At 36.3% G+C, this 21501-nt stretch overlaps 2 protein-coding genes across 4 annotated transcripts in view; one reads left to right on the top strand and one right to left on the bottom strand.

Moving 5' to 3' along the window:
- Positions 1-7121, top strand: part of SLC5A12 (solute carrier family 5 member 12) — a 45956-nt gene extending 38835 nt beyond the window's left edge. The window contains exons 13-15 of the mRNA XM_004607857.2: positions 372-475; positions 3505-3632; positions 6969-7121. Coding sequence (XP_004607914.2) covers positions 372-475; positions 3505-3632; positions 6969-7121 — 385 coding nt within the window. The remainder of the gene's footprint in view (positions 1-371; positions 476-3504; positions 3633-6968) is intronic.
- Positions 7122-13239: 6118 nt separating this feature from the next.
- Positions 13240-21501, bottom strand: part of ANO3 (anoctamin 3) — a 255090-nt gene continuing 246828 nt past the window's right edge. For all 3 annotated transcript variants that reach the window (XM_055141496.1, XM_055141497.1, XM_055141498.1), the window contains 3 exons: positions 20011-20091; positions 19184-19289; positions 13240-16451 (listed from right to left, as the gene is read on the bottom strand). In XM_055141496.1, coding sequence (XP_054997471.1) covers positions 16269-16451; positions 19184-19289; positions 20011-20091 — 370 coding nt within the window. In that variant the 3' untranslated portion in view covers positions 13240-16268. The remainder of the gene's footprint in view (positions 16452-19183; positions 19290-20010; positions 20092-21501) is intronic.

Raw genomic sequence — 21501 nt, 5'->3', positions numbered from 1 at the left:
ACTAAGGTCTTACTACTCTATTTCATGAGTACTAAGACCTTATAGAGAGGCTGTTACTCTCTATAATTAGGCTTACCTTTAAAAAAAACTCTAATATATATACACACATATGCATGTTACATGTATATTTATATATCTAGATCCAAATTTTAATTTAAGAGTAGATGGGGTTGAGTTGAATACAAAGTGCAAACCCATATTCTTTAAAAATTGTTCAAATGGCATAAAATTTTACTTTGAGAATATACTTTGAGATAATATACTTTGAGAGATTGCAAGTATCTAAAATATAATCCCCTCAGACTTCTCAATAATTGTTGATCATTTAACTCAGAACTCGGTGGAGCTGGTGACATGTGTTGTCCTTACAGGCCTGCGATTGCTGATACCTGGTATTCACTCTCCTACCTTTACTACAGTGCAGTGGGATGCCTAGGTTGCATTGGTGCTGGAATAATCATCAGTTTCATAACAGGTTGGTTACATAGATTCCAGTTTTTAGAGCTAGAAAATGAATTGAATAATCTCATGCATTGCTAAACTAGGTTGTTTTTCTTATGTTTAAGTCAATCTCCAAAGTTTTTCTCAGAGATATGTCTACTGTTTCCAAAATAGCATTATCTGATGATTATATATACTATTATAAACTCATATATGTTTTAGTATATATTTCATATATGATGAGACCATGGAAGAGCCTGGCAAGCTCCCTGTGGCATATTTAATATGCCAAATACAGTAACAATAACAGGTATCATTCCCCTGACCTAATTGTTGGGAAAAAACGATTAAGGAGAGGCTGCTAAAATCTCAGGGCTGGGATGAATGGAGATGTTACTGGAGCCCACTCAAGTATATCAACGAAACAACGGGATGACAGTGATATTATGAGACAAATTATAATTAGCACATAATCAGGCCACCAGTGGTCCAAAGATAGAAACTATTTTATCATAACAATTATCTGTAAAGAAGTTAAATATTAAAGGCAATTCTTTAAACCCAGTAAGAGTGGCATTTTCCTCATGACCACCTTACTATCACATGGGGTTAGTCTTTAGGAGACTCTTACCAGATGAGCATATTAATATGGTAATCTTTGGAGGCTACTCCTATATAGTCATAGGCCTTCCAAGACTGAACAGGTTTACTCTAGGTCATTTTTAGTACTGATATTTAGGATCTTTACTTTGAACCTTAGTCCCTCTGATAATTAAAATTCCATTCTATCCAAAAATCTTTGAGGGATATATGAAGAAGTACAAAGTAGAGTAGAACCACTATGACCTTGATATTCTAGTTCCTGAGAATATGTATTTTAGCTGAATTGTTAATATGTTCTTTCTTTCCACTTCCATTGCATACCTGTGAGTTTTGGGAAGTGAAGATTGTACTCTTTATCTACTACTATCTATCTAACATTTCTGCTAGTTATTTAAATTTTCTATAGTTGCTTAAATTTAAGCAAATCTTGGGTGTGAAGAGGAATAGAATGTAAAATATTGCACAGTAAATCTCAACAATCGTGAAATAACAACTCTACAAATATAATTTTTATGTAAACAAACTCATATCACAGTGCTATATTTATTTTGTTGGTATTTGTTTCAATACTCCAACAATGCTGGCAGCATTACTAATAGTAGTGAGGTATTTCTTGGGTTATCAATTAGGTGTTCAGTCACTTTGTGAAGACAGCCAAACGTTTAGCTGCCTATTTCCAAAATAGAAAATGTGTGCACACTAATATCTACACTTATTAGTCTAAATAGTTTCTGGATGCATGTTAGATTTTACAACTACTTGTTACAAAGCTTCTGATGCAATAGCAATTTTGTGACATTCCGGTTGAAAATTCCTCACTAACTTGCACATATGTAATTGGCATCAAAGCCTGTCTTATTTTTGTGCAAATATACCAGTCTCAGTGAGTTGATTTTCAAATTCCAGGGGTAACACTTTATCAGGGTCTAATTATGCCATTCTATCAAATGTTTGAAAGAAGTATTGCTTCAGACATTCTTGACCCATGGCGCCTATCTTCCAAGTGAGACTTTAGTGTTATACCTTCAGGTCTAGAAATTAAAAGGATTCTATAAATCCCTTAGTCAATTTGTAAGATTTTATAATTGTCACTGACTTCTTAAAGAAGTCTCTTAATTTTTGAATATTTGCAGAACTTTGTCAGTAGGAAAGTCCATAATTGTTTTTTGTGAGCCTGTTTTCCTATGTCATGTTCTTTTTTGGTCTTACTTGGGTCTTTTTAGGGATTATTTAATTTCTGTTTCCTTCAAATAACCAAGCATGTCAAAGATATGTTCTTCTTCTTAGCCATATAGGTTGATAATTAAAATTCTGTTTATGTTGATTTACCCATTGAGAATAGTTATTTCCTAAATCATTTTTACATCAGTTGTTAAAAGGTGATTTTGGAGCAAGATATAAACTCTTCATTGTTATAAGTACATTAAAAATATTTGTATTGCTATGTTATTAGCTATATAATTATTTGTATTTATATTTTGTTGTCTCACCTATGATTTGAGTTTTAAAAAGCTTTCAGTATTCAGATGATCCATGTAAAATATACCTCATATATAGAAAACAAATGCTATGTTATACATTATTACAAATAGTGTTATACTTCTATATGATTGTATGCCTTTTGAAGAGTGATTTTACACCAGGGGATAGGTCACATTAATTTTAAGCTATAATTTTACAATTCACTTTTTTAAAAATCTAGAACAAAATAGAGAAAACAGCGTGGACATACACAATGCCTGGAACATTACAGAAATTTGCTCAATCTATGTAGCCACTACTCAGATATTCCTTCCGGGAATATTTTAGTCTAAAATGGATATAAGATTGATGCCTGCCACTGTAACATATTACGTATTTTAGAAAAATCATCATGATGACATTTGCAAAAGCTCTGGGAAAGGAAACAATGCCAGACTTGAATGGAATCTTGATTTGTTCCATAGCATAATCTGAAAGAATAGCTCAGTGGCCAGATGTGTTTGAATTATAGATAAAAGGAAGTGTAGATCAGTTGAGTAATTTGAGAGATCAAGAGGGTATATGACCTGTCAGAATGCTGATGCAAAAGGAAGAATATTTGGTAAAATAACACTTGTCATTTTTCAAATAATAATCTTTCATATGTTTTATTTGGGTAAAAGCTGACAACTTTGGTAAAGAAAGAATTGATTATGTTGGTTCTACAGAAGGTACTAGTATTAGTATTAAACAATTTAATATTAAATTTTATGTCTAGATGTTTAATTCCATGGTAGTGTATTTGCTCAGCCTGACAGCTGTGGATGTCAGAAAATCAGCTATTATCCTTCTGAATAGTCACAAATTTCTTTAACCAGTTAGACTTGTTTCATCCTTATAAAAACAAGTGATCTATTTCTCAAGTCAGCAGTGCTTAAGTCCCTGAGGGAAATTCTGGAAGTGTGCATGCACCTAATACATCTGTCCTTGTTTTCATAGGTCCCCAAAGTGGCAAGGATGTTAAGCCACTATTAATTAGACCAGTTAGCAATTTATTTTGCTTTTGGTCTCAGAAGTACAAAAGACTGTGCTGGTGTGGAGTTCAACATGACAGTAAGACAGAACAGGTGAGATGATGTTTTAACCCCTGAGAAATATGCATTTGCTCAAAGGCATTCCCCGTTGCCTGTTTAAGCCACTCATCCACAAGGGTGGGCTTGGAAAGAGGAGACAATGAATGCTATTATCTGAAAAAAATCCATGTTACCTTAGTAAATGAAGTTTCAGTGCCTAAATGTTCTGATGACCCTTGGCTTGAACCACTGGTTCAAATTGCTAGCACTGCAAATGTTCAACTTCTAAAGTTCCTTTTAACCTCTAAAAGGGTGAATTTCAGAGATAAATGTGAAAATGTAAATAGTAAAATTGAATGCAATAGAGTTTAATGAAATAAAACCATTATCAAAAAGCAAGGTCTTTTGATAAAAAGCATGGTATTTTGATTCATACAGCTCTGGGTTTAGCCCCAGTACCATGTTCCATTTTACTTGGATAAGTTACTGAATTGTCTAAACTTCAGCATTTCCTCCCCCCCACCCCACCTAATATAAACTTTGACTTTTGTGGTTTCTGTAATCAAGGATAGCTCATGTTTGATTTGCTCACACTTGGTCATGGAACTCCCCTTTTGTTCATTGTGGCTTGCTCTGGATCACACTTCACACTTTTGTGTTATATTTTCTTGTGGTCCTCAAATTAACATAGTTGCAGTACACTGGAGATCCCTGGCTCACCAGATTCCAAACGAAATTGAAGTCGTCTGGGGTCATCATTTAAAAAATATTTATCTTAAAATTCATTTTTTAGAGCATTACAAAGTCATTCATGATTGGATTTCAGTCATACAGTATAATGGATATATCATTTTTCTTTTTCTTTTTAATTTTATTGAATCACCATGAGATAGTTACAAGCTTTCATGCCTGAGTTACAATCACACAATGATCAAACACCCATCCCTCCACCAGTGCACATTCCCCACCACCAATATCCCCAGTATACCCCCCTTTCCCACCCTCCCCCTGCCTTCATTCCCCATGTTCCCCATACTCTCTCTCTACTTTTGGGTATTATGGCATGTAACACAGACACTGAGAGGTCATCATGTCTGGTCCATCATCTACTTTCGGCACACATCTCCCATCCTGACAGATTCTTCCAGCCATCATTTTCTTAGTGATCCCTTCTCTATTCCATCTGCTTTCTCCCTTCTGCTCATGAAGCAGGCTTCCAGGTATGGGGCAATCCTCCTGGCCCTTGTATCTACTGTCCTTGGGCGTCAGTCTCATGCGATGTTATTCTATACTCCACAAATGGGGTGGCCTTTGACAGTGTTTGGGCTTTAACTTCATACCAATAAGGCAAGGCTCTACCACTAAGCCCCAACTGAACCCTAAAGTCAAGACCTTTTATTTTCGAAGTGAGGAATAATCACACAGAAATCTTTGGCTTGAACTTCAGACCTAGAAGGCAAGGCCTACCACAAAGCCTTTACTGGACCCTGAAGTCTAGAGATCTTCTATCTGAGAAGCCCGGGATAATCATGTAGAAACCAGGACATGGACATCTCAGGCTCTGTGCAAGAAAGACTTACTGAGAAACTTAGTGGAGAAAAGAGTTCAATGCACACAACCCCTTAGCTCTCCTGATCTCACTGAAAAGGATATTTGGCCATAACTTTAACATGTTTTCCAAGTACTATTCATCTCCCCTGAGTCAAAGATCAACAGGGACAGCTGTGGCCACACCAAGTTGGATTTACTGATTTGAAATAGCAAGTATGTGAGCACACCAAAGGAGCCAGGGATTCACACCTTCCACAAACAGAAACAGAAACATGTCTTTTGTAAGACTAACATTCCAATAAAGGCCTCTGATAGGGGTACAAGGAAAACTGGAATTAAAATAATGTTTTCCAGGATAGCACTTTGGAAGGAGACCAAAAATAAGTATAGGACCTTGGAAGAAGCAAATATTGTCTGGACTTGCCTATGTCTGTCCTCTCATCCTGATTAAGAGCAGTGATATTTTTCCTTTCCCCCTTTTTTAGACTTGTAATAAATTTGGTTTCAGATACCTCATTATTTCACTATTGCAGGAGTGGGAATTTTCACCAACATCACTTCACTTGTCTAATTGGCCCATTTTTCTCCCTCCTCCAAATCCTATGATGACACAAACATGCAGTTTTATAGCTATTGCAGTGAGTACAGTACCATCCTGACAGAACCTTGGAACAGGAATTTTAGGACTCTAGGATTCTTAGCTCATGTAGTATAATGAAGATCTTTAAATGAAGGATTCTGATTGGAACTGGACAAATTTAGTTAAAAGAGCTCGAGTTTATACAGCAGCATCAGGGAAGGGCCCTGCAATAAGTCTTGATGAGCAAACTTGGTTTTAAAATCAAGTTCTCTTCATTGTACATCTACTATTCTGAGCAGACACTGTACACAAATGAATTTTGCTGAGAAGCAGTTGGTTGAGCAGTATGAGCGTGATTTTGATAGATAACTCTTGAGGAGTGTGTTTGTGTGTGTGTGTGTGTGTGTGTGTGTGCATGCACGTGCGTGCGAGCGTGTGTGTTACTATGTGATGGCAGGCAGGGTTCTGGAGCATTCTTGGGAGCCTCGGGTCCACTCCTAGTGTTATCAGCTGACGTGTGGGCCAGACGGTTTTGGTGCTTTGAGTGTGGTGGTGATCAAGTGCTATTTAGATCTGGCAGGGCTGGGGTCAGAGAGCCATGTGGTAGCACTGCAACTCTGGCACACCAAGCATGTATTCCTGTCCTTTGAATCATCTCCTGGTTCGTGAGGGAATTTCTTGAAGAAAAAAATCAAATTTATAATGGCTATTAGACAACTTCCTGGGGTAACAATTTCTTGGAATAAATGATAAATTCTGTTGATATAAGCAGCATTGAATTGAGAATGAAAGGGAAATACAGTATGTCACTACTGTGCGTCTTTCATAAAGGAATGTCAACAACCGGCAACACTGGTTCCTATCTCCCAGGAAAAATTGCAAACAGGTGCTCCTAATATGATCCAGAACCCTTGCTGGTCACATGCAGGAAGGAAGGTGCAACCATCTTATTTGCTTATTTACTTATTTGCTTTTTCCCAGCAGATAATATTGCTACTCCATCACTAGAGTACTTAATAAGAGGCATACCAATGTTTTCATACAAGGTGGTTTGTAATGCTCACTAGTTATTCTTTTGATTTTAATTATCACTAGAAATGCCTAAATGGCTTGAGGTATCAAAGCTGTTTACAAAGTATTGGGTCAGAATTATCTTTGCTGTTTTCATAATCATATGATATTTGAATCTGAGCAGGGTTTCATTAGTTTTGCTTAGAATATACCAAGGCTCCCACTAACAGTGTCTTTCTCTTTTTCAGGAAAACCTTGAGAGTGGCAGTACCTGGAAACAAGGGTCTGAAGCTGTTTTACAGAATGGACTCAGGCGAGAAAGCCTGGCTCAGATTCAAGGACATGATCCCAAGGACAAAAGCTACAGTGACATGAATTTAGAGAAAGTTACCCATTTCTAATGTAAAATATGCAAAAACACAGATACACAAATACAGATGCACACCATCCATATACTTGTCTATCAGTTAGAAGACTCATGTAGTTGCCATTGCTAGAACACATGGACGTTTAATGTCTATTTATACTTATTTATAACTCCAAATAAAATGCCTATTTCCTAGGCTACTTCCTGGGAAAGCCCTGCTTTCTGGTGAAAAAACACAGGCTTATCTTAGATGGCCTGATGACATCCTTCTTGAATAAACTAGGACTAGATATCATCAAACAATGTGTGTGTTATTATATTTCAGGGACTAGGAACAGGTTTTTACCATTAAACATATCATAGGTAGAGGGACTGGAGTGATAGTACAATAGGTAGGGCATTTGCTTTGCACGCAGGCAACTTAGGTCCTATCCCCGGTACCCCATATGGTCTCCCAAGCCTGTCAGGAGTGTCGCTGAGCGAAGAGCCAGAAGCCTAGAGCACTGCTGGGTGTGGCCCCCAAACAAAAAACCCTGATATACATATTATATATTATAAATACACACATACATGTATGTATATATACATGCATATATAATAATAAGTAAAATGTGGAAGGGAATGCATATACCATACCTTCCTGTCACTGCTGAAAAATTAGGAATAACATATTCATATGCACATGAATATTTCAAACCTTTTCCACCTGTAGCTACTGCTGAATTACTTATGAACTCTGAGCAAAACAACTCCTTCCCCGTCTGCAAGTCCTTTTGTAGTTATTCCTGCTACTATAACTGACCTTATACCCCTTAAAAATAATTTTACTAGGCATAGAAGAAATTGCCATGTCTGTTTATTGGGATAGTTTTATTTAAAATTTTTATGTACTTCAGGTTCAAGTACACTATTTCTTTATATTTTCTATCTAACTCTGTAAAAAAAAAGTCTGGAGTCTTTAAGGCTAATTAGAGTAAATAAGTTGCCTATAAGAAACAAGTAAGAGAGGGGCTGTAGTGATAGCACAGCAGGTAGGGCCTTTGCCTTGCATGCGACCAACCTGGGTTTGATTCCCAGCATCCCATATAGTCCCCTGAGTACTGTCAGGAGTAATTCCTGAGTGCAGAGCCAGGAGTAACCCCTAAGCATCACTGGGTATGACCCAAAAAAGAAAAAAAATAGCAAGTAAGAGAGCATTGTATATGGGAAGGAACATTGCAAATAATCTAACAGATCACAAATGACCTTACTAGCCATAATATCTTTGTTGCAAAACAGATTGTTGATAGAGCTCAAGTTACTTGTTCAGTTCATGCCTACACACTTAACACATTCTATCGGCCCAAGGTGGCAGAAGTAAAGATCTTAATTGTTAGACCACAGTGAATTATTTTTAAATTTATAATTTGGGGTATAAGTTGGAGCCACATCTGACTGTTCTCAGGGCTTTCTCTTGGATATGTGTGCAGGGATCATACTCTTGGAACTGTTTAGTCATAGGATCATAAGGACATGTGAACCATACATACCGACCATTGGACCAATATGGACTATCCTTTTGGCCCCTTTAACTTTCTAATTTTTGAGGAAATATGGATTGGAAATGCAAAAGCAAGTTGACTAAATAAGAGGCAGTGAAACCAGTGAAATTGCTTAATGAGTAAAAAAAGATACAAGTGTCACAGGGCTAGACCAGAAGAGTAGCAAAGACGCCAAGGTCTTTGGTCAGGTATGTCAGAAGCAAATATTAGTCATTTTGGTGGCCACTTAAGGTCAGAGTACCTCAAGAAAAAAAAAAGGTACTTTAAGTGATCAGGTAAACATTCTAAAAGATGTGTGGTTTAATTTGATCTGGAGGAGAGAGCCTGCACATTTATTATTAGGGAGGGAAAAGTGAGGAAAAAAATAAATAGAAAAATTAAAAAAAACAGCTGGAATTATAAGTTATAGCTCAGTGATTGCCTTCTGCCTTCTCTTAGATGGGAGAGAAAAATACTGGAGGAATGTTCAGCTTTATGAGAGAGAAGAACATTTCAAGATTTTAAATTATCATGGACTTGAACAGGAAAAGAAGTACCATAAAGTGCTTTTCATTATACTCATAAATTCTCTGAAATTTTTATTCACAACTTATCCTATAAAGATTTCACTATAGGATAGAACACTATCTTTTTACTAAGATATTTAGAACCCCTTTCTTTTTTTTTACAGCCATGAATGCATTTGTTTCATTAAAGCAGAAAACGATTTTCAAATGAAGATACTATGATTATTACAAAAGTGGCTGTTTTCTCATAATGTTGGTTCTTTGGCTTTATGAGATAACATTTCAAGAGCTTTTAGAGGTCATTTAAAGGAACTTCCTAATTCTTCCTTATTAACTAAATAGTTTAAAATCTCAGGCTCCTTAAAACTAGAAGACATTCAGAGGAGAGAAATCTTCCTCAGCACAGGAGAGAAATAATCCTCAGAAAATACATTGAGGGGCTGGAGCAATAGCACAGAGGGTAGGGCGTTTGCCTTGCACGAGGCCGACCCAGGATCTATTCCCAGCATCCCATATGGTTCCCTGAGCACCGCCAGGAGTGGTTCCTGAGTACACAACCAGGAGTAACCCCAGTGCATTGCCAGGTATGACTCAAAAAGAAAAAAAAAAAAAAGAAAATTCATAGAAGAGGAATCTTCCTCAGCACTGGAAACATAACGTGTACAAAGTGTAAGGAAACGAAACAGTACTCAGATTTCTGGCTGTTTGTCCCAACCATATCTTTCCTCCCATCTTTCCTCCATAGAATTGTCAGCTAGGAGTTGTATCATGCAGACTGGTGTGTCATAAGCTCTGTCTTGTGCCAAGTTCAACATCAGCTACTGGCAAAAATGTAACACAGTTCCTTACCGTCTCTTTCACTCATTCTCAATGAATTTGTTTTGATGACCTACATTAACCTTGCCACTCTTTAGAGCAAGAGGTACTATCTATGAACTAAGGTGACAAATTGAAATCAACCAGTTTATCTTCAAGGGTAAATCTGGACATAGGTGATCTTGGTGATATATGGCAAGGTTCTTAGAACTTTAGTTTATTAACAAACTATTTAAAAAGAAAAAAAAATCCTAAAATTCAAGGTTGTTGTGAGGATCAATGGCAGGAAATCACTTAAAGCAACTAGCATTGAGACTGGTAGACATATTTGATACTTAGTTTGCTATATATGGATAAAATGGCATTCATATGATTTTCATTTTAACTAAAATTACTTCAATATTCCTACTTAGCTTTTATTAACATGGCTTAGTACATGTGCTACTGATGTAGTCTAAGAAGCAGAAATAATAAAAATAAACATAAGCTATAAATTTGAAGTCAAGCTATAAAATACCAAACAGTAACCTTTTAAATGCCACTAGGTGTATGAACTTCAAGAGTTATTTTTTAAAGATTCTAAATTATCACAAAATGGAAGTTTCATATATATATAGGAAATTATTACTGATAATAGCAATATTATGATTTAAGTACCATATTTGTAGATATAATCTTATAAGCAAACACATCAGATCAACAATTTTCATAGTTTGATTTTTAAACTAGTGATGGGAAATTGCTTTCTGCAAAATACAGAGGAGCAGGGCCATTGCTGCTGCTCTCACAAAGGAAGTAAGAACACACATAGAAAATGTATTCTGAGCAAGTCAGCACGGGTGTAGCGCTGAGTATTTTATCCTCTTCTTTCTTTAAGATTAAAACTGCATCCACAGAGTTGGTAGTTCAGTGTACTCAGGATCCCAGTTAAGTCAGTTGTATGTGGAACAAAGAGTTTTCTCTAGAATTGTGCTGGATCACACACTGGACAAGTGATAAAGCTGTTAACCTTTTTGTATATGTATCTTTTCCATGAGGGTAGACATTGATTGTATTGGAAATTTAGTCCCAACTATGAGTCTATTCTCTAGTAAGTGTTTACTTTCATTTTAGCACACCCTCTCTTCCCATCTCCCAATGATATATATATATATATATATATACACATATATATATGCACTGCACTGTAACAGTGTCATCCCGTTGTTCATTAATTTGTCAATTTGCTTGAGTGAGCCCAGTAATGTCTCCATTGTGAGGCTTGTTATTGTTATACATATATATATATGCAAATATGCATATATATATGTATATGGACATGGCTAGAATAAAATGGCTGTATTGTCTGTGTTCCTTATATAGAAAGAAAACCATCAAATGTGGCCTGGGTGGGTGTTTATTTTTTTGTCATTACGTATATATTTATTATTATTTGTTATTTTTTAATGTATCACCATGAGGTACAGTTACAGACTTACAAACTTTTGTGTTTACATTTCAGTCGTACAATGATCAAGTACCCGTTTCTCCACCAGTGCCCATTCTCCACCACCAGTGATCCCAGTATCCCTCCCCAACCCCACCCCATTTGAGCCACCCCCACCCCCACCTGCCAACCCTGCCTCTGTGGCAGGCACATTCCCTTTTGCTCTCTCTCTCCTTTTGGGTGTTGTGATTTGCAATGCAGGTATTAAGTGGCCATCATGTTCGGTCTATAGTCTACTTTCAGCTCACATCTCCCACCCTGAGAGGACTCTCCAAGCATCCTTTACTTGGTGGTATCTTCTCTATCTGAGCTGCCTTTTTCCCCAGCATGTGAGGCCAGCTTCCAGGCCGTGGAGCAATCCTCCTGATCCTTATCTCTACTATCCTTGGGTGTTAGTCTTCCATTCTGTTACTTTATATTTTAGATGGTTTTTTAAGATAATCTTTAATGGCAAAGTCAATGCAATATAATGTTATCACTACACATACATCAATTCAGATAGGCAGAATCTGGGATGATGAGTGATTCCAGTGGTAGAGGAATCTTTTATATCCTTTGCAATGGGGGTGGTGCAGTAACAATGTAAGTCTAAGGTATATGCATTAACTATTGTAAATCATGGTCTGAGATAATAGTAAAAACAGCTTAATCAATTGTCTTTTAGGACTATATACTGTTCAGTATGAATAAAAATGCCTTTCGGAAAAAGCTCACCTATTAGTCAGATCCGAAGTATTTTAGGCCATTCCCTATAATGCTGTTTTCTGAACAGTAAGACCAGAAAGGGGAAGTCCTAAACTTACTCCCTGAATAAAACCTACAACTATTCCCTAAAGACTAATGTAATATTATGATTTGGGTTAAAATGAAGTGGAAACACATGAAAATTATCAGAGGCTGTCATGAGCTTCTGTATGGAGAAACTCTCATAATTCTAAGAGAAAAAGCACGACCACTGCAGGGACTGTGTGTGCCACCACACACACCCTTCACTCCTCCCACCACCACCACCTGCACCTAAGGTTATTTGTCTCTAAATAACTGCGTAATGAATTAGTTAGCTAGTTAACTCTCAGGCAACTCAAATTTTCAAGTTTGACCATCAATATTACCATCATCATCATTACCATCATCATCATCATCATCATCATCATCATAATGCAGCTGTGTATTGGGGGGAGAGGGTTTATACTTTTATTTTCTTTTTAGGTCACACCCGGTGATGCACAGGGGTTACTCCTGGCTCATGCACTCAGGATTCACTCCTGGTAGTGCTCACGGGACCATATGGGATGCTGGGAATCGAACCTGGGTCGGCCACGTGCAAGGCAAATGCCCTACCCGCTGTGCTATCACTCCAGCCCCGGTTTATACTTTCTTATAGATGGCATGACAGTTCCTTCTTCCTTGATGAAGTGGGTGCTAAAATTCTTGTCCAAAGGAGGTTTTGATGGTGATCGACACAACAGGAACAAATGTAAAATAATATTAAAAATACTTCTGTGTAATGGAAACGTTATTAGCCTCATGGAAACAAATCAAGTATTTTTTCCTGTGTGTGTATAATTCGAGTCATGACTGTGCTCCACTTGATGCTCTTTCTGCATTTTCATGTTCATGAATCTTGTAAACATCAATGAGATTGCCAGACAAAGAACCAAAACTTTTCAAGTGTGCGGGAATGATCTGGAAGAATAGAAAACTTACTATCTTATGCACAGAACTAAAATATAAACCCTTTCCCCTTATTCATTTCTTAAAATCCCATTTTATATTAAAAAAGCAAACAAACTTAGCACAAAATTATAGAAAAAATACTATATCACATGATAATTTATTGAGTGAAAAAGATTTTTTTCATTCCATTTTATGATAGATTGTGCTAAAAGTCATTTTGGAAGATTGTGCAGCATTCAGAAGTTGTAGCTCATCATGCGATCACTGGGCAGCATTTATCTATAAGTGCGTGCACAGGCTCAGACAATTTGCAAGTCATTTCCTCTACAATCTATAACAATTTTCCACATACTGTACTATAAAATCATTTCAGCTCTGAACTTGTCAATGCAAACTGCATGCACATATATATTAGTAATTTGCCTGAAGATACAACAGTTTAGAATATGAAAATATATAAGCAGCATTCATGTATACATAATTCCTGAGAAGTGTGTGCTATATAAATCTTTGAAAACTAATTATATTTATATGAAAATCATGATATAAAACAGTTCTTTCGACTAGTGATCAAAAACTAACATACTACAAGGGGCTGTCAATATTTTGCTGTTAACAGTGATGAAGGCATAGCTAGATTCTACCGTGTCATTTCACAAAAGGAATTGTTCAGTTTTTCTCTATTTTTTCCATCGGTTTAAAAAATATCAGATAAGGAATTTTCTAAATCAGAGTATTACAAATTTTATTAAAAACACCTTTCTCTTGGCAAATTTTCTTTCTAGGTGATCAAAATTATTTAAAATACTGATAATGATTATATAAAAATAATTTGGAAAAGAATTTTCAAGGACAGAGAACATCATTTGTTCTACTGTAAGATAAATGTCTTCTTATGTTAATTTGAAAAGACGTAAATGCCAGTTTTATGTTTATAACAGTTCATGTACATCAGTACAACAGAGGTATACTCAGACATGTGCAATACATTTAATTAATAAAGGAATGCAGATGTTATAAAACTGGAATCATTAAAACCTCCTATATGTAGTTAGTGAATTAGTTTTTCTAAGTAATTAGGTGGAAGAAACAGAATTTTGCAAGGGTATATAAGGGAAGTTTAAAGTAAAAGTAACCCACTTTCTCAAAAACATGGAGCAAATAAATAATAAAAATTTTGATGAAACCAACCAACCACATAAAATCTATTAGTCTTTTTAAGGGGGAAGAAAAAGTCTAAAATATATTTGATAATCTATCAGTCTTTCTCAGGAGGGAGAAATGAGAAGCCCAAAGTATATTTTCAGTTTCATATTGAAAAATTAGTTTGAGTAAGAGAAATTCTATAATTTTCTTGTGAGGAAAATCCTAGTGTGCTTATGAAGAAATTTTTTTTCTATTTGTGCTTAATTCAATTCTTATACATTTTGGAATAACTGCTCAGTTTAATTGGAAAAATTTACTTGGGCAGATAATCATAATAGTCATATATGCGTGTGTTAATGTGATGTGTGTGCCCATGTGATATATATAGAGAGATATGAGAGAGAGTGAGAGAGAGCAAGAAAGAGAGAGAAAGAGCGAGCGAGAGAGCGAGCGAGCGAGAGAGAGAGAGAGAGAGAGAGAGAGAGAGAGAGAAAGAGAGAAGAGAGACCATTACCACTACCCCATTGCCTTGGGGAAAAAAATATTGAGATTAGTTTCAAATGTTTTGTAAGGAAAGGAGGTGGGATTTCTATCACACTTTCCTTCAATTGTTCTCTTCCTCTTCAGCCCCCAGAGCTGATGCCTCTACCAGATCTTTTTTAGTGAAGCGCCCTGTTGTTGTCATTCCTGCTTCAGCAGTCTGTGAACCTTTTTACTAGTAGAGTGACAGTGAAACAGGAATTCCACAACAAAGCAAAAATAATGTCTTTCACTATTAATTTGACATTGTTTCTAGAAAATTTCAAAACACAAACCAATTAACTATATTAAAGACACAATAACAGAACGTCCACTTCAATGATTAAAAGAAAGGAACACAAAATGCTCTAAAAAAATAATCCCAAGTAATAATATAAATTTTTACATTCATGCATTGCTCTCATTAGCTCATGAGCAGGAGTGCAGATTGTTGGTTAGAAGGGGCTGTGCTGTAAAGCATCTGGCTTCTGGCTTCCTGGATAAACAAGTCACCACGGTGTGTTGTGAAACTGACCTCATCAATTCAAAAGCTGCATAACTTGTCCTACATATTGTTAAGGTGCAAAGACATAAGGAAAACCAACATATTTACAGCAGTTCAAGTTATTCTGTAAAAACTGTAGCAGTGAATCGAGGAAGGAAAATACTATAAAACTGTCGAAGAGTAAAGTGTGGGTTGACCTGTTCTAAATTATATGAAAATAACCACTCATGATTTATAAGTAGCTCTATTGACATTTTGTTTTAAAAAATTAAAGGCAGATGACTGTCCTGCACTGATAAAAGAAATTTGAATGTAGTGAATGCAATATAATATTATTTCAATGAATGGTATCTTTTTTAATCTTAGATTTTTGGTTTGTCTATGAAGGAGATATGAAACTCTTTAACTGCATAGTCAATGTAAAGCAGCATAAATTCCCTGTGGCACAGACCCCTAATCTCATCAGGAAATAGGGACAATTCTTTATTATAAATCTGTAAGCTGAAGGGACATGAAGTTCCAGCAGAAAAGGCAACAATTGATTTAAGTTGTATTTTTTGTGAATATTGCAACTCAAACTAAGGTTGCATATTCATATTAGTATGTGAATTCATATCATATGATACTTTCAGTTATGCCAGGCTTGTGAACATGTCCCTGGAGATCGGTCTCTAGAAACTCTCTCCCCCATTACCCTTATTACAGTGCAGCTAATGGCGGAGGACGTTTCCAAACTACCTGAGAAGTAGGTATTGGCGCCCTGCATTGTCAGTTTAGCCAGATTTTTAATGGTTATGACTCATATTTCTCTTTCTATAAGTCTGTATTTTACAAATATCAAATGTTCATTTAATGCATTGCCAACCAATGAGCACATTAAACATACGTATCATGCCAGGCATGTTTCCCTCCCAGTTCTCACCCACAAGGTTAAGTTCCTGGCAATTCTACAATTTTAACACTCTTCCAGGGAAATGGGGATCAACTACGGCCATTCATGATGAACTGGATGGCCGCTTTTCCTCCGTTGTTGTTGCAAATGTTCTAGCTCTGCTTCATACATCATTTCTTGCACTAAATACTTCTCCCGTCGTATTCGATCGTATAAGTTCTTTGGTACATCTGGAATCAGGTATGCGATGAAGGACTTTATCCCAAAAACAAGGTGCTGCAAATTGAAGATGGCAATTTTAACTTTTCAAATGCCTTACAATTAACTACAATTGATCAAGAATTAGAACTCAGTAAGTACATATCTGAATATCAGCATTTTCAAAGACACTGTTTAGAATACTACTATTGCTTTTTGTTATGTATTACGAGGAAATAAGTATTTTTTTTCTTTCTGACATGTTGATACTACTTTATGGATGATGGAATGAATCATAAATTCACATCTATACAACTTTTTATCTGTGATGACATAAATGTTGTAAAGATCTTAGAAAGATAAAATCCAGGGAAAACTTAGTTGATAGATTATAATACACACTTTCCAGGCCACACATGATAGAATCTTTTGGTGACTGTACTTTACCTCTAGCATAGATAGTTTTAGGAATTTGTACTCTATTTAGTTCACATTTAATTGTGGCATCTTAAACTGTTTTACTCATATGACCAAGTTCTTACACAATCAAGTATATAAGATTTTAAGGAATAAGCTTCCGAAACTTGTTTAAAAAATCAGGAAAAAATCAAAGGATATTAAATATACCATTGCTGAATAAGATTACTTTTGTCTCAACCCTGACACTCATGAATTGTGTAGTTTTATGCAAATAACCAGCATTCTCTGTGTCTCACTCTACCATGGAGAAAATAATAGTATATCTTAAAATGGTCTGGGGGTTCAATGAGTAAGTATATGTGATCAGTTTATAGAGAGTAACACAATATCAACACAGTTAAATATTAACTTTATTATAAATAAACCATTTTTTTCTCTTTTCCTATGAAGAGGGTAGATATTTTAATTTTACCAAAACTGGAAAAATACTGACAGTTTTAAGATGATCTGTGAAAAAAGAATCCTGTTACCTAATTCTGTTACTCAATTTGTCACAATAATCTCAAAACAGAAAGAAAGAATTCAAGGTTCTTCTGACATGGATTATTATGTGTCCCAGGATATTTCAATGCAGTACCAGGAGGTTGGCTCTATGGCTTGGAGGCTGGCCTCACATTCTGGGGAGAGGGCAACTCAGAGAAGGGAACACCAAGTAAAATGTGGTCAGAGGCCATTCGGGGGAAGGGTGATGCGTGCCAAATGTAGACTAGAGACCGAACACAATGGCCACTCAACACCTTTATTGCAAACCACAACACCTAATTAGAGAGAGAGAACAAAAGGGAATACCCTGCCACAGTGGCAGGGTAGGGTAGGGGGAGATGGGACTGAGGAGGTGGGAGGGATGCTGGGTTTACTGGTGGTGGAGAATGGGCACTGGTGAAGGGATGGGTTCTTGAACTTTGTATGAGGGAAAGATGAGCACAAAAATGTATAAATCTGTAACTGTACCCTCATGGTGATTCACTAATTAAAAATAAATACATTAAAAAAATAAAGCAAATTATTTACAGAGTATACTTCAATAAAACAAATCATTTTTTTTCACACAAAAAAAAGCAGCTCAGGGGTTTCTTTGATGAATCAGTATTTAACAGCCATAGAAATATCTAGTAATATGTCTCAATATACAGAAACTTATATTCAAAATATTTAGTATTATTTAAATTATAATCCAAGTTCTATGAGTGATAAATAATCTGTAAACTGAGATACATATGGAGATTCATATTTAAGAATCCTTCAACATATCTCTTTATTTTAAAGGGTTTTGCTTCATTTCTTTTGCTTGCCTTAATTGTTATTGGAAATTACACTCTAGTGTTTTATAGCAGTAATGTGAACAACTATGTACTATTCTCAATTTTAATCGACATATTTTGAGTATTTTTAATTATGATAGCACAGTGGGTAGGGCATCTGCCTTGCATGTGGTCAACCAGGGTTCCATTCCTTTGCCCCTCTTGGAGAGCCTGGCAAGCTACTGAGAGTATCCTGCCCGCACGGCAGTGCCTGGCAAGCTACCCATGGTGTATTCGATATGCCAAAAATAGTAACAAGTCACACAATGAAAACGCTACTGGTGCCCGCTCGAGCAAATCAGTGAGCAACAGGATGACAGTGTTATAGTGATACTCTAGTATTTTTCACCAAACTATGACCTGATAATTATTGCAGGATTCTGATGACTAAAAGATATCCTTTTTTTTTTTTTTTTTTTTTTGCTTTTTGGGTCACACCCGGCGATGCACAGGGGTTACTCCTGGCTCTGCACTCAGGAATCACCCCTGGCGGTGCTCAGGGGACCATATGGGATGCTGGGATTTGAACCCGGGTCGGCCGCGTGCAAGGCAAACGCCCTACCCGCTGTGCTATCGCTCCAGCCCCAAGATATCCATCTTTTATAAAAATTATTACCAGGCATAATTGATCGAATACTTCAATAATCCTTATGCTGATATATTTCATCAGTTACATATGAGTTGTTTATTCAGAAAAGAAGGTCTCTTCATCCAGATGCATAGATAAAAATTCTTTTATCAGATCATGAAACCACTTCTTTTAGTATGGCTATAGGAGGCTCAAAATGTTTTCAGTTCAACGATGAGAAGCTTCTTTTATTCTTTGGTATAAATATCACTAACCTACTTTCTTAATTAATCAGCTCTTGTTCAAATTTGCACTTGGTATCACAGTATCTGAACCTTTTTCTAGGACATATTTGGTTGCGTTTTTTATTTGAAATCTGTGAAGGACTAAATTTAAAAAGGCAACTGATACGGGTTGAAAACATATTTTTCTACAGTCATTTTTATCAGTTTTTGACTAACCTCAAACACGATGATGAAGGCCAATCTTGCAGCAAGAATATGCCAGTACTGTAAAGTGAACTCATAGGGCTTGGAACTCCAAGGTGGACCTCTGTAGTCTCTGTACCTGCAGTCAAAGGAAGCAAAGGATTTGAAGAAGAGACCAAAGTGCAAAGGCCCCAAATGTTCTTAATTTGCTAAAATTTCAAAATGGGAGTATTCATAGTTTATAAACACACAGGATGGCTGTGGCCACAGCCATGCTCAAAGCCCCTCTCCACACGCTTAGACAAGCCTCATGCATGAAGGAACCGGCAGAGGAGCCCAGGTGTGCGAGACCCAGGCCTAGATCTCCAAGCCTGCTTGGATCAGGACTGGGCCTCTTCCACCCTGAGGCCCCTTTTTCCAGTACTAGGCAGTCCACCCAGAAACAGTCCTGGTGCCGTGTAATCCGGTCAATGGCCAACATTCAGAGACTATAAAACCAAACTCCTGGAAACGCGCAGCTGCATTTGTGGCAGCGTGACATCTTATAGCCTAGTTCTCCCTCTCGGAGAAACTGACAAGCTACCGAGAGCTTCCTGCCCATACGGGAGAGCCTGGCAAGCTCCCCATGGCATTTCATATGCACAAAACAGTAACAATGATAGGTCTCATTCCCCTGACCCTGAAGAGCCTCTAATGCGACAACGTTGGGAAGGATGTGTAAGGAGAGGTGGCTAAAATCTCAGGGTTGGGAGGAATGGAGACGTTACTGGACTCGCTGGAGCAGATCGATGATCAACAGGATGAAGTGACAGTGACAATGATTAACATATATAAAGAAAGAGAAAGAAAAAAATAGGTACCTGCAATAACCAGTTTTTCCCACATCAATCTCACTCAGGTCAAAGAACGATAGGCTATTGTTGACATAACCCTTTAAGCAACTGAAAGAAAAAAGTAATGTGCATTTTAAAAACTCATATGTTTCTAGTATAATTCCTTCATTGCAAATGATAAAATTTAGTAAGTTCAATCTCTCTTCACTCTAACTGTATATTCCTAACTATTCAGTTCTCTTACTTTTGTCCTTAGCTCCTATTTCCGTGATATCACTAATTGTGTGTTACTGAGACAGACTCTCCTCTCAAAAGTTGGGTCATTCATTCAGCTAACTTCCTTACGTGCTAACCAAGCACTAAGGGTTGTGATAACTGCTTTCTATGTATGAAAGCTCTTAAGTATGGTTAATGGTTATGTAAGCTATCAAGAAGCATTTATTTGTCATTTATGGATTGATTAAATAAGTTTATTTTTTATTGAAGCTTACAGTTTGTCAGAAAATTCTAGTTTTGTTGGTTATTAATAAAGAAAACAGGGGGAATCCTTTAACTTGTGTTTTATGATTAACAGTTTGCCATGTTCTTTTTATTTATTTAATTTTTTAATTTTTGGGTCACACTCAGTGATACACAGGGGTTACTCCTGACTTTGCACTCAGGAATTTCTCCTGGTGGTGCTTGAGGGGACCATATGGGAGGCTTGGAATCGAACCCAGGTTGTCCACGCGCAAGGCAAATGCCCTATCCGCTGTACTATTGCTCCAACCCCCTGACATGTTCTTTTAAAACAGAACACGCAATTATTATTTCCATCATACAGATGAAAAGTAAGATTTGCATTGAATAACTATAGATAGAATTTTTAATATTTTTGTTTTCAGTTACCATTTACTTTTTAAGAAGCAATTGAACTTATCCAAAAACTATTTGCATGGGATATATTTTTCGATATTTTGCACATCAGAGAGTACAAGCGGGAAATTCAACAGAAAGTTATGTGTTATTTCATTCAAGGAGCTTGAGAGATAGATTTGATTTTTGTTAGTTAGAAGAGAATCTGACCCCACAACGATAATAATTGGACTGCTTTTAGAACACTTCACATGATTGCTGATAGCTAATTTTTTCTATTATGGCAAATATTTAGATATGGTCAATTCTCAAAGTGTAGTTGTAACATGGAAGCTTGAGCTAAACTAAGTTTAGTTTCAGTGCAAAATTTTAATGCAAGAATAAAATTTTCATGTGGATTTTATAATAAAATTCACATACTTGTCTTTTATTTTGAACATGTTTCTACTTATATGTATTTATACTACAAAAATAAAACTCATTTAGGAAATTTCTTCCTAAGTTAGAAGATCTTGTTAACGTTGGCATCTTTTCATCATAGATAAACTATTAAAATTATTAATTTTACCTTGTATTTTATCACATAAATAGTACAGCATTTAAAAAATAAATTGGTAGTAAAAATGTTATCCAAAATCTTTATTCTATAATTTTCATTTTTAA

The sequence above is a fragment of the Sorex araneus genome, chromosome 6, assembly GCF_027595985.1.
Source record: "Sorex araneus isolate mSorAra2 chromosome 6, mSorAra2.pri, whole genome shotgun sequence".
In the NCBI taxonomy this organism is placed as follows: Eukaryota; Metazoa; Chordata; class Mammalia; order Eulipotyphla; family Soricidae; genus Sorex; species Sorex araneus.
The sequence above is the reverse complement of the archived record's forward strand: the minus strand, read 5'-3'. Positions and strand labels throughout refer to the sequence as shown.